Source organism: Panthera uncia, chromosome A2 (genome assembly GCF_023721935.1).
Source record: "Panthera uncia isolate 11264 chromosome A2, Puncia_PCG_1.0, whole genome shotgun sequence".
NCBI lineage: Eukaryota > Metazoa > Chordata > Mammalia > Carnivora > Felidae > Panthera > Panthera uncia.
This window is the reverse complement of record NC_064816.1, coordinates 34,230,366-34,244,613: the sequence shown is the minus strand read 5'-3', so window position 1 is coordinate 34,244,613 and position 14,248 is coordinate 34,230,366. Positions and strand designations below refer to the sequence as shown.

Here is a 14,248-nt window from a genome sequence, read left to right as displayed (position 1 = left end):
TGCCACTATTGGCTGCGTGATGGTTAGCAAGTCACAGAATCTCTGTGCCTCAATTTTCTGACAGGCAAAAGGGAAGTAAGAGAAGGAGACACCTTCAGGGGTTGGGGATAGAGTTAAATGAATACAGAGACTTGAACGACTTGAATCATACATACATGGTGAGCCTTCAGGAACATATTAGCCATCAATTTTTTAAATGTTTATTTATTTTGAGAGAGAGAGAGAGAGAGAGAGAGAATATCCCAAACAACCTCCATGCCCAGCAGGGAACTCAACAGGGGCTCGAACTCACCACCTTGAGATCATGACCTGAGCTGAAATCAAGAGTCAAATGCTTAACCAACTGAGCCACCCAGGTGCCCCGCCATTATTTTTATTATTGTTAACAATGATAGTGAGGAAGGTGCCTTCCTTTCGGGTTAGAGAATACTTAACAAGACACAAGAGGGTGTGAATCAGAGTGTAATGATTTAATATTTGGTCAGAAAAGTGCTAGGCACAAATCCAAGAGCATAACACTTGAAAAAGTCTTTATACATATCACAAAATTGAGTGAATGTTAGTGTTGAGAGTTTCTTTTGGTATTTTCACTTATTAGGTGATAGAATATACTTTTTAAACTCAAAGGCCACTATTTGAAAAATTTTCCCAATATCCTATATTCTACTTTTGAATAAGTTGCTAAGATTACGCTGCAAATGTATGTCCTATTTTAAATCATCTGGTCTCCGATTTTGAATAATACAATATATGCTTATTTTAAAATCATAGCTGTTTGTCGGGTTTTGAAAATGCTATGGAAGGCAAGTGACCTGTAATTTCAGAGGAAAGTAAATAACAGCAATTGGAATGCTTACATGGGAAATGCACTATGTACAACAGAATATATTCAGGACAAATATGGTGTATGGGTTGTCAACTACTGTTATGGGGAGAAGCTGGTTTCCATCCATTTTTAGACTTAGAGAAGTGTGCCAAACATTGTAAATATGCCAAAGTGGAGGAAATAGATCAATCATTTATATCCACCTCTGAAGCCCCATGTAGTTATTAACAATAATGTTTTTGAAGAATATGTTTTAAATTGGGAAACGTTCACCTCATGTTAAAGGAAACAAGCTGTTGATAAAAAGCACTGTAACATTTTAGTTCAATAAAATACCTACCACGTGAGTTTCTTTTTAGTAACGGGTTAAGCCAAAGAGGACATATACATGTTTTCTTGCAAAGTAATGATAATCTCTGAGCAATAATATCCTGTGTGATTTTAAGGTATGGATTATTTCTGTAGTTTTCAGAATTCCTATAATAAACTTGAATTCCTGAAGATGATTTACCAGCATTAGTGAACTCCAGGATAATCAGGGAGAAGCAGTTTTAGGAAAAGGTGGCACTAAAATGCTACCGTGTTTGATTCACAACTTTGTGAAGCAATGTGTTCTTCCAAGTATTACCCACACTTATTAGTAAGATAGGAAACAGATGCCATCATTCTGCAAGCACTTCATGGGAATCAGACATTATGCAAAACACACTTGACTTCCTTAATCCTCATCCCAAACTAGAGAAGTAGAAACAATTACCATCTCCATTTCAGAGCTAAGGAACAAGTAACAAGCGTATGTGACTTGTCCAAGGTAATTCGATTAGTAATTGGTGTAGCTGAGTTCCACTCATGTCTGTCTAATGGCACAGCTCGTGATCGTAATAACTACACTGGAATGATTATTAGTTTATATATATGCTTCATTTTTAATTTGCATGAGGAGATTTGGCCCGTAAAAATAATTTTTTAATATCTACTTATGTATCTTGAGAGAGAGAGTAAGTAGGAGCAGGGGAGGGGCAGAGGGAGAGAGAATCCCAAGCAGACTCCAGGATCAGTGCAGAGCCTGACATGGGGCTCAATCTCATAACCATGAGATCACAACCTGGGTCAAAACCAAGCTCAACCAACTGAGCCACCCAGGCGCCCCCATAAAAACAATGTTGACCAGAGTAACATGTAGACTTTACTCTGACATGCCAACGGAGTCAAGGATTTTGGAAGAGTGGAATGCTTTAGAAAACATAAATCATCAGCTTGATCCTATAGAATACTCTATATTTTATAGACTTTTGCTTGGAAGATAGGGACTAATAGCCCTCTTGCCTGAACCTACCACCTTAAAGGAATCAGAGTTTCCAAAGTCAAGCACACTTGTTCCAACAGACAAAATATTACCATCATGTGCTTTAACTTCTCATAGAAACTTAGGGCCAGATGCCATTTCCCCCTCTGCCAGCATAAACAATGTATTGTTCTTTGTGTCTTACATCCAAATCCTGAAGGCAATTCTATTTCTAGATCATTAGAGATAAAAATGAACTGGAAACAAAATGGAGATTTATAGTGAACAGACTCGATGTTTTTTTCTTTGGCAGACAATGTGAGAAACTATCACGGTTTTACAATATTTATTGGCTTCAAGGGCCAAGAGTTTCCTCCTGCAAGTAAGAAAAGCAGCATTTCTAGACTAGCTGCTTGCCTTTCCTGCACTGGAGGTACCTTGCCATGTTGACTGCGATCTACAAGAAATAAATAATCATAGCGCAGGTTTTCAACCTCAGCTCCATTGACGTCTGGGGCCTGATAATACTTTGCTGTGGGCGCTGGCCTGTGCACTGTAAGATGTTTCACAGCATCCCTGACTTCTACCCATCAGATGTGAATAGTACCCCCATAATTGCAACAGATGTCTAGGCCAAAAAATGTCTCCAAATAGTGCCAAATGACCACTGAAAATGCCTTAATTGAGAACTTACTGATCTTAGTATATTCCCAAACTTGGCTTTTCCACATCCTTTGGAAAAAAGAAAAAAGAAAAGCTTGGTACATGATGGGCAGCTGTACGTGCCACATGTACGGCTCTCTGGCTATGGCTGATTGGGCAAAGGTTGACACGTGACCCAGGCTGAGCCAGGTATGTTTTGTCTTTTTGGAGAACACATTTAAAACAAAGGAACTGAGTCAAATATTTTTGGGCTGTATTGTGATCCCCATGAGATCAGAGTTGGCACCATGGAAATAAGAACTTGATGCCAGCTCCTAAGCTATGGGGCTTCAAGAGCTAAAATCTTGGAAGAGGGAACCAGTTCACACAGAGAAAAATGAGGAGAACAGAGATCAGAAAAATGTGTGTCCCATGAACAAAGAAAACAAGATGGCTTCCACTTGAAGGATTTATGAATTGAATCCCATGAGGTTTCCTATAACTGGGCTCCCCAGGATTCTTCTATTTTCTTAAAAAACAACTTTACTTGGTGTAGCTTGAGTTTGTTTCTCTTTCTAACCACATAATAATGAAAATAAATAACACAAGTCAGTCTAGAAGGTGTCCTGCTCTGTCTACATTCTAGAGGTACAACCAGGGATCCTAAGCCAAGAGATTCAGGGTCTAATTGCTGTTGTGTGACCCTGAGCAGGTGACACACTTCTCTGAGTCCTGATTTTCTTACTGAAGAATTTGAACATCACCTCACACTTGGCTCTAAAATTATGAAAGATAAAGATGGGGAGAGATATTTGTGGTCCTTGTGAGCCTTGGCTCAACTATTAGGACATACAAAGTTGTTTTAAAGATGGTGGCCAAGACTTGGTATTACAGTTAGTTACTCTAGGCTTAAGAGTCAGTCAAGCTACAACTTGTCAGCCATGGGACCAATGGAACATTACATAACCCTTCTAAGCCTCTGTTTCTTAATGTCTAAAATGGGAGGAAAAATGTATCTGTCTCAATGATCCCTGTCTTCTGGCCTTCAAGTCCTGATAGTTCACTCCCACATTGAATGGAGATGACTTCACTAACCAATATGATATTGTAGAAACAATGAAGGGTAACTTCTGAGGTTAGATTATGAAAGAGAACGTTATTGTGGCTTCTATATTGTTCTCTTGGATTACTCACTCTGGAGGAAGCCATTTGCCATGTTGTGAGACACTGAGCTCCTCTGCAGAGGACCACACAGCAAGGAAGTGAGTCCACATGCCAACAGTCTTGTGAGTGAGCCATCTTAAAACCTTCCTCCAGCAGCAGTCAAGCCTTTAGATCTTGACTGCAACTACATGAAATGCCCTGAGCCAGTCACACACAGCTCAGTTGAATTCCTGACCCACAGAACTTGTGAGGTAATGTTTGCTGTTTAAAGCTGCTAAGTTTGAGGGGATAATTTGTTACACAGCAGTAGGGAACTATTATAGGATCATTGGGAGGTGTAAATAAGATAATGCATGGTAAGTGTTTAAGACACTGCTTGGCATATCGTAAGCATTCAAAGCATCTCTATCTGTTTACGAATGTATGTGATAAACCCAGAGCAGTGCCTGGCATATAGTAAATGCTCGTTATATTTGCATTGAGTAAATGTTAGGTATTGTTATCTTTAGTACTATCGTCACCATCATCATTATGTATAACCTCATCTAAAATTACTTCCGAAATGAATGGGGCCCTCCAATTTCTTGACTTGAAAAATTACTGTACCTTAATCTCTAAGAAAACATTAAAATAGAGCTATGCGACAATTCCACAGCCAGAGAAACAAGAATTCAAAGTCTGCTGAGGACGGGCATTTGTACAGCCGTCTAACTCTTTGGATGCACCTTGTTCGTTATCCTGAACCGTAGATGAAACAAAAAATATTTATTACACGCAGTGAACACCTCCATAAACACCTAAGGATAGATGTAAAACTGGCCACTTACCATCGACGCAGGAAGGTCTGTTTCTTGTCGTTCCAGCCACTTTTCCAGGCAGACAGGAACACTTGACTGTTTGTGATCGCTCCTCGATTCGATTCTTATTACAACATCTGTGTGCAGCTATCACTTCACATGTCCCTCCTTCTGGCAAGACAGAAAGAAGAGGGACACTGATTAGAGGGGCCATTAAAGCCTGTGGGGGTACACGTGGAGGGGTCGGGGAGAGTAAGAGAAATTACAGAAAAAGTTTCCAGGAAGTATAATTATTGTGGGATTCTCTCTCACCCTCTCTCTGTAACATCGATACACACACGTATACAAGATTCTATAGTAGGTACGTGCAGTCCTGCAGAAGACAGGTAGTACAGCCCTATACCTCAAATGCACCAAAGACCACCAATGAATAGTGCTCAAGAGGCAACGATTCCGGGCTGTATATGCTGAGAAGCGGTGAACCAGGGAATGCCTGGCGCTAACACAAAATAAAGAGTCTATCTGATTTAAATGCATTATATTTTGGGAGCTCAATCCTATGTTATCTTTCCATTTAGAATTCTCTGAGCTCCCGCTTAATGACAAGCAACTGACACTCCAGTGATACAGAACCAGCGGTGGCAGGAAAACTGCCCAGAAATGAGCTCTCCCGCCCAATGCCCGCCTACTCTCAAGGGGGCTGAATAGAAAATCTAGTTGGGGAGTCATTTCCCAAATCCAGATCTCATCCAAAAAATGATAGAAAGAATTGCTGGAGAAAATAGGTATGTGCTTTAAATGGCATCTCAAATTACAGAGCTAGGCATATGGCTTCACTTAATTGTTACAGGTCACCCATGCATTCAACATTTATTGGCAACCTAATGTATGTCACTCTCCACTAGGTTCTTAACAGGTGCACTGCTGGGTCTGTCTAAATGTTGGTGAGCATTCAGGTGGGTCTTGCCAGCCTGTAGGATAGCTCTACAGGGACACTAAAGATACTCCAAGTACCCGGAAACCAGAAATTAACTTCCCCAGTATCAAGTTTTATGTTACGAAGAATGTTCTTTATTTGACAAGAATGGACCCGTAACATTTAGGATCCAGTTGGCATAAATTCAGCAAGTATTTGTTAAGCAACCACTGTATACAAGTCACTCTGTGATAAATTGTTAGGGACATGGGTTCAGCCCATACACAGGGGGCACTTAGGAAACACTGGAGAGAAGGAGAGGAGGGAAGGAAGACAGAAGTCAGGAAAGACTTAAGACATGGCCCCATCCTACCCTGAGAACCTACAAAATAATGTAATGATTCTCAAGGCAGGGCTGGGGATGGGGTGATTTTGCTATTTGCCCTCTCCACCAGTGATATTTAGTAAAGTCTGAAGGTATTTTATTTGTCATTGTTGGTGGAGGGTAGGTGCTACAGACATCCAGCAGGTGAAGGCCATGGATGCTGTTAAACAACTCACAATGCACAGGGTAGATCCTACACCAAAGAACTATCTTTCTCAAAATGTCAAGAGTGCCCAGGTTGATAAACCCTGGTTTAATAGGAAAGAAGCAAAAGAATCTCTGGTTCAAGTGAAACTAATTCTACCTCCTCTCAATGGCAGGAAGAGCTTGGGCTTTTGAGCCAGCCAGTTTTCGTCTGCATCTCAGCTCTGCCTCTTACTGTGTGCTTCAGTTTCTTCATCTGTAAAATGGTAAAAATAGTAACACCTGCCTCAAAGGGTTGCATGAGTGCACACCAAGATAACACACGTAGAGGGGTGAGCACTGAGCCTGACACACGGCCGAATGTCCGTATATGCTACCTATGACTATATCTGGTCACATTTATATTATATTTCCTTGGCAATTTCCTCCTCTTTTCTGCCTCAGTGACTGTGCAAAGATGGTGTGTCCTAGAATACTTCCTCCTACTTCCTATCCTTCCACCCTCCACCCACAACTCAAATGTGTTCACTCATGAACTCTTCTCTGAACTAAATGCAAAGGTCAGTTCCTTTAAGAAAGCGTCCTCACTGCTGCCACTGCTCATTCTCTTAGCACCCTACACATTGCCTCACACAACTGTAACCAGACGTCTGTGACCACAGGCAATTTGAAAGCTTGGCCAGGGCCCAGGTAAGCCTTACTGTCAACAAGCGCTGTAGGTACACTATAATTGTTGGTTGAATGAATGAAGAAGGAAGTTCATTACCTAAAATTAACACCATAAGGCAAGTAGCAATTTCTGTGGATATAGGCCAAAGGGGAGACCCATTTGTTTTTGAAGAATTCGAAAGGCTTCTTTTTTTTTTTTGAGTATCAAAATATTTACTTATTTATTTATTTTATTTTTTAAAGATAATTTGTTGTCCAATTGGCTAACAGACAATGTGTAAAGTGTGCTCTTGGTTTTTGGGGTAGATTCCCATGGTTCATTGATTCCATACAACATCCAGTACTTATCCCAACAAGTGCCCTCCTTAATGCCCATCACCCATTTTCCCCCTCTCCCCCAACCCCCTATCAACCCTCAGTTTGTTCTCTGTATTTAAGAGTCTCTTATAGTTTGCCTTCCTCCCTCTCTGTTTGTAACTATTTTTTTCCCCTTCCCTTATCCCATGGTCTTCTGTTAAGTTTTTCAAGATCCACATATGAGTGAAAGCATATGGTACCTGTCCTTCTCTGACTGACTTATTTCACTCAGCCAAATTATTGAAAGGCTTCTTAAGTTGTGAGTTGAAAGGGAGAACTTCAGCAGGCTATGATGAAGGGAAAGCATTTCACTAATGTGAAAGGTCACAGCCTTTTTTTAGAACCACGTTTTAATTAATATAGAATTGTCTTAGGTTTATAGAAAATTGGTTAGGATAATACTGCCAGTTCCCATATGCCACACCCTATTATTTCCTATTTCTATTCTGCTAATGCCAACATCGTATATTAGTATGCTGTATTTGTTACAATTAATGAACCAACACTGACACATTATTATTAATTAAAGTCTATGCTATATTCATATTTTCTTAGTTTTTACCTAATGTCCTTTTCTGTTCCAGGGTGCCATCCAAGATGCCACATTACATTCAGTTGTCATAGCTCCTTAGGCTTCTCTTGGTTATGATAGTTCTCTATCATGGTTTCAGACAGTCCTTCCTTTTTGAGGACTTTGATAGCTTTGAGAAGTGTTGCTCAGGTATTTTGGAAAATGTCTCTCAGATGGGATTTATCTGATTCTTTTTTTTTTTTTTTTTTATGATTACACTGAGGTTATGTGTTTCTGGAGGAAGACCACAGAGGTAAAGGGCACATACTATCAGCATGACTTACCACTCTTGATGTTGACCTTGATCACCTGGCTAAGGCAGGGCTGGTCAGATTCCCTGCAGATAACATCACTCTCCTCCTTGCCTTTCCATACTGTCCTCTTTGGAAGGAAGTCACTATGTACAGCCCACACTTAGGGAGTAGAGAGTCAGGCTCCACCTCTGTGAGGTTGAGGCATCTACTAAAATTACGGGGAATTGTGCATGACAGATTTGTCTCTTCTTTTTCATCTATTTACTTAATCATTCATATCAGTATGGATTCAAAGATGTTTATTTTACACACTGGGTTATAACCCAACACTACGTTATTTATTTTCTTGCTCAGAATGCTCCAGTTTTGGCCACTCTCAGTCCCTTCATTTGGTTGTTGTGTTCTGTCTCCCCATGTTGCTTGCCCTTCACCTTTTTTTTTTTTTTTTTGAGCACTTTCTTACTTTCTGACTCTACACGATGCCTCAGGCTCATCTTGTATATTTCCCGTCCCAGTCCTATAACCAGTCATTTCTCTAAGGAGCTGGTCGGGGCATTAAAAAAATATTTAGGGTAGATGAACTAAGGACCTGACATAGGATTAAACTGGAGAGATCTTCCCTCTCCAGAAAGAGTATTCAGTGTGATTCTGTTCGAACAAAGCACAAACGGGGATTTTGAAGCCAAGAACTGAAAGGATCTAGATATTGTTCAAGAGTGACTGACCATCCTGGCTGCTGTGTTAGGGAGGAATTGGAGAAGTGCAAGGTAGCAAAGCAGAAGAAACATAAGGCCAATACAAAATTCTGAGCAGGAAATAAGGGGGTTTGAACTTGGATCATGGGAAGAGTATCTCACTGTCGCCACAAGCCCTTCATTGGGATGAGAGTTAATGAAACAATAGGGCTAATCACACATTACATTCTTTCACCCAGATAAGGGCAATTAGGTTGCTTTAACTTGTAATTGTCAGTTGTAAGTACCCTCAGTCAATTCGGTAATAGCTGGTTCTACACTTTATGAAAATACCACCAATGTTTAAGTCACCACTTGGCTTTAATGGAAGACTAGAGCAACATTTATGAATAAAAATAGCACAAGCCATAGAAAAGCTTCTAGGATAGATCTTGACTCTCATTTGATTTAGAGTTAAGGCAGTGACAGACATGCCAAATCATCCAGATTGTTGCCCTGAATTAAATAATGTGGACAGAGAGGTGGCCACTGGAGGCCCAAAGCCAGTCTCTCCCAACACTCTTGTAGATGAGCCAAAGGAACAGTTCTGCACCAGCTAAGTGCTCATTGACGTTGACTGGATTCTGATTGGATGGATGCTGGGCACTGTCCTCAGCACTTTACCCACATTACTGACAAAACTTGCAGCAACTATAACAGGTTTTGCCCCTATTTTAGAGATGAAAAGCTGAGACTCGGAGAGGTTGAATAACATGTCCCAAATTACACAAGCATGACTTGGGCCTGCTGGACCCCAAAGGTGCTTTTTTGCATCCTGTCACAAGCTGTCATTCTTTGGAAGTTCTTGCAGAAGGAAGTCTGAAGCTACGTTTAGGAAGCTTATCAAGGTTAAGTATCCAACTCACGCTTCCTCCTCGAATTATATTCTGCCCTCATCTGCTCCTATCCTTCCCTCCATCTCTCTGCTCTAGGGACACTGGTCTTGCAAGCTGTTGCCTCCAAATGGTAGGCGTGGTCCCTTTTGAGGGTTACTCTAAACTCAGGGAGGCACTGCTCTAAGAGGCTCCTCTGATCTTCTTGACAAGTTGAACTATGCCCCACCTGGGACACTCTTTTAGCAAATCTATTGGGCCTTCCCTTACTCTCTCCACATCTTTTCTCAAATGTCATTTTTTTCAGAGTTTCACTGGACTACCCTATTTAAACCATAAATCTCTTAGAAAGCATTCATTATCTCCTTTATTTTGCTCCATGTCCTTATCTTCATCACCTCCAGACTATTTGTAACTTTCAATTACTGTAAATAGTTTATTTATTTACCTTATTGTCTATATGCCCCCCAACCCCCTCAGAATATAATATCCTCAAGGACAAGGACCCTTATTGTCTACTTCTTAAACATTTAAGTGCATATTTCAATTTACTTGCAAAGTAGTTCACAGATAGAAATAGGACTATTGTTATGCTGATTTTCTAGTGAGGAGGCGGACTTAGACCAGGCAAATGGCACAGCCACATAAGTAGAGGTGATAACGATAGGAATATAGGAGTTAACCATTTCTTGAGTACTTACTATTTTCCTGACACCATGATAGACACATGATAAATCGTCCATTTCCTTTATGCTTATTAGAGCCCAATGAGGTTATGATTACCCCCATTTTACAGGGGACACAACTGAGATCAAGAGCAGCTAAAAAAGTGGCCCACGTTTTAACTACCCAGATAACTATTATCTGGCCGCGTGTGGACCAGAGCCCAGATCTTCTGACCCCATATGCAGTGCTCTTTCGCTAGCCACACTCGGGCATACATGCTGACATTTCTGTGAAAAGGGGAGGAGAACTCAGAGACTGGGAATTGACAAGTGCTCCATTTGCATTAAAACCTTGTGTATAAAGTCAGTGACCTCCAGACCACGTCTTCCGCAGGCTCATGGATGATGGATTTGCACACAGGAAGCCAGAGAGGTGTTGCTCTAAATAACAGGCTCACCTGATCTTGACAGCTTGAACTATAGCTTCATTTTACACTGACTGCTTAGGTAAGCCAATGTGGAATATGCAACCAGGTTCTGGAGCCCACAGGACCCTAAAATTCAGAAAGTCTTATTGGACCTGTCATACCCAAATCTCCTGACTCCAAAGTTTTATATTTGTGACTGACCTGGCCACAGCCAACCAGAGCAAGTTAATCTATCCAGACCATGAAACCCTGGTCCAATGACTTGGGTTGACAAAATAAAAATATTAGATCTTTGACAGGAAAAGGCTCACTTGTATCTCTAGTCTTTTGCTTGTAAGTTTTTAAGTTATGCTTTTAGGGGCTCTATGAATTACTTAAGAGGGTTCACTTCTACTGGAGACAATGAGAAGCACCTCTAGTTGTTTTTGACATTGAGTACAAGAATCTATTTTTTAAATTTGAGACTGGGTAGGGGGAGAGGGGCAGAGGAGGGCGAAAGAGAAAGAGAGAGAGAATCTTAAGCAGGCTCCACGCTCACCATGGAGCCTGACATAGGAGTAGATCCCATGAGCCTGGGATCATGACCTGAGCTGAAATCGGACAATCGACTGAGCCACCCAAGCACCCCAAGAATCCATTCCTTAAAGGAATGCTTCTGCAAAGGAAAAAGTGGAAACAACTTTGTTTAGCTGATGATCAGCCCTCTAAAGCTAATATCAAATGATAAATATTATTGGATGGATGGATAGATGGGTGATTGAACAAAATGAATGATTAGTATGAGCCGGTCATGAATTTTTACACAGCCAAATAATATGTAACTTACTGTTTCTTGAGCAGCTTGGATGGCTTTGGTGTAGTAGTGTATAGTAAGATTGTAAGATCAACTTCCCCCTCCCAATTTCTATGTGTTTTTTACTTCTTGGCTATATAAGGAACCCACATTTACTTTGGTCTACCCAAGACACAATGAGAAGCTGATCAAATCCTGTGAAATGAAATAAAATTCTGAACTTCTCTTATAACCATAGGGATAGAATTTTTCTATCAAGCTGGCTGCTTGAACAAGGGGACTGCAAACCAAAATATTCTTCAGGTTTGTCCCTGATGATGAAAAGGAAGAGTAAGATTTGTCATAACCCTTTCCGGAAGCTAGAAAATGGTCCCTTTAAATCGATTTTATCTATGATTTAAAGATTATCTAGTTAACTGTCACTTCAAACCTAACTGCCAAGGTTATTGCAAACTCATAATGATAATATTTATCATGTAAATGTCTTTCAGACTTTTCTTTGGTGCCAATGCCAATCCATTCATAAATTCTATCTCAGTCCAAGTCAAAATGATTTCAAAATGATCTATCGCCGCTCACAGCAGTCATTTAAGTGCTCCATAAATTGAACTTCCCTTTTTTTTTTTTTTTGCTTATGGATTATCTGGAAAATGGCTTTTTACCTGGATTTCACCCAGCATCTGTATATCTAGCACATAAGACAATGAGGTAACCTATTAGCTAAGAGCAAAGAATGGGGCACAAAGAACAGTAGGAAAGTTTTCTGTACTCTTCAGAAATTTCCAGATTATTACTTGTATCATCACTTGACTTTGTCCATGGGAAAACATCTAAGATACAATATTAGAAGTTAGCCATGGTTTGCCTGGGTGGCTCAGTCAGTTAACTGTCTGACTCTTGGTTTGGGCTCAGGTCATGAACTCATAGTTCATGAGTTTGAGCTCCACATCGGGCTGGCTCTGTGCTGGCAGTGCAGAGCCTGCTTGGTATTCTCTCTCTCTCCCTCTCTCTTTCCCAACTCTCTCTCTCTCTCTCTCAAATAAACAAATAAACTTTAAAAAAATTAAAAAAAGAAATTAGCCTCATATCCTAAATTGCACTTCATAAGGGGCCTCATAGTTCTTTTAGATTAGAAGGTAAATGCAGTAATTACCCGGCTCACATGGGTCAATCCAAAATGTTAGATGTGTTAGATGAACATCTATTGCTCAGTTCTTCCTCTCCCACAAATTGTCTAAATGGGAGCCTTGTTTCTCACTCCATTTGTCCATTTCACCCCAGTGGCAATGGCAGCCCCCTGTAGGGAAGCTCTATGGGTCAGCTCTCCACTTTCCCTTCTGCTTTTTCTCTTGTGTTTGTCAGACCTCTGAGTACATTATCAAAACCTATTTTTAACAGGAAGAGAAAGTTTCTAATATCCAAAAACGGGGGGGAAAGACAGCATTTCAAGATTATTTCTGGCAGCAGCAACTCTCTCTGAGCTGGAGAAGTTGAAAAAAATGCCAAGCCCAATATGCTCCTAGCAATGATCCCTCCTTCCCAGCTCAATACATCACTGTCTTCCCCTGCACATGTGAGGAAACACAAGAAGATGAATTGCTAAGGGTAACATTTCTCTTAAAAAGAGTCCCCACTGATGACAATTATATGTCAAGAATGAAAGGGATGATGAGGTTAGAAATGACTGGCAAGCAGATGGCTAAAAACTTGAAGGCTGCCATCATAAAACAGGGTTTGCTCCCGGAATGGTCATCTAACAGTGCTCATACCAAGCAACTGGATTGCTCTGGGCTACAAACTGGGTCAGCCACTTAAGAATGGGCACTTATGGGAAAATGCTATGTCTAATCCTTTTCATCTGCCAGGCAATTTGACATTCACTAGTATATTTTGGTGTTGATGGCTTAATGTCAATGACTAAGCATAGCCAAGTAATTCAAAATTATCACAACACTGGGTTTTCTGGGAAAGGAAATGCTAGGGGACAGTACAAAGTTACAAGAGAAGAAAATAATCTTAAAAATAAAAAGAGAGAGACTGTAAGTCTAAACCCTGTACTATATTTTTATTTTATTCTTTTTTTTTTTTGCCCCCCATACTCATCATTAGGATCTTCTTTAAGTATCCTTGAACCATACAGTGAGTTAGATTCCCCTGCTATATGATTCTACAACCTTACATAATTCTCCCACAATAATATCACAAAATATTATTTTGGCATTTTCAAACGATGTCTTGCTTTTCCTATAAAGGGTGAGGGTAGCAATTTTTCTTTTTTATCACTCTATCCCTAGTACTTGCCTTAGAATCTGGTCCAGGTTTGGTCTGTAAACATTTGTTGAATAAATCTCTTCCCCAAAGACTAGCTTTGGATCCCCATGGTATGATCTCTTAGCAAGCCTAAATTCTCCTTTGCAGTGTATCTCCCAATAAAAATGTTTGGTTCACTATGTGTCTATCCTGTTGGGCTACATACTCCACGTGGCTGGGACCACATCTTGTTTACTTCTTTATCCTTAGTGCCTAGAATAATAGTATCACTTTTGCTAAATGATTGAATGATGAAGGAAGGAAGGAAGGGAGGAAGGAAGGAAGGAAGGAAGGAAGGAAGGAAAGAAAGAAGGAAAAAAAGAATGGAGGGAGGAAGAAAAGAAGGGAGTAAAGAGAGAGGGAGGGAACAAAGGAAGGAAGGAAAAAAGTGAGGGGGAGAGAGAAAGTAAAAAAAGAGGAAATAAAAGAAGGGAAAAGAAGAAAGAATAATATAAATTAACCATCTCTGGGGGAC

The 14,248-nt window shown here is 40.4% G+C and overlaps 1 protein-coding gene across 2 annotated transcripts in view; it reads right to left on the bottom strand.

Moving 5' to 3' along the window:
• TAFA1 (TAFA chemokine like family member 1) overlaps positions 1 to 14,248 on the bottom strand; it is a 507,152-nt gene that overhangs the window by 114,121 nt on the left and 378,783 nt on the right. For both annotated transcript variants that reach the window (XM_049642696.1, XM_049642695.1), the window contains one exon: positions 4,745 to 4,885. In XM_049642696.1, coding sequence (XP_049498653.1) covers positions 4,745 to 4,885 — 141 coding nt within the window. The remainder of the gene's footprint in view (positions 1 to 4,744; positions 4,886 to 14,248) is intronic.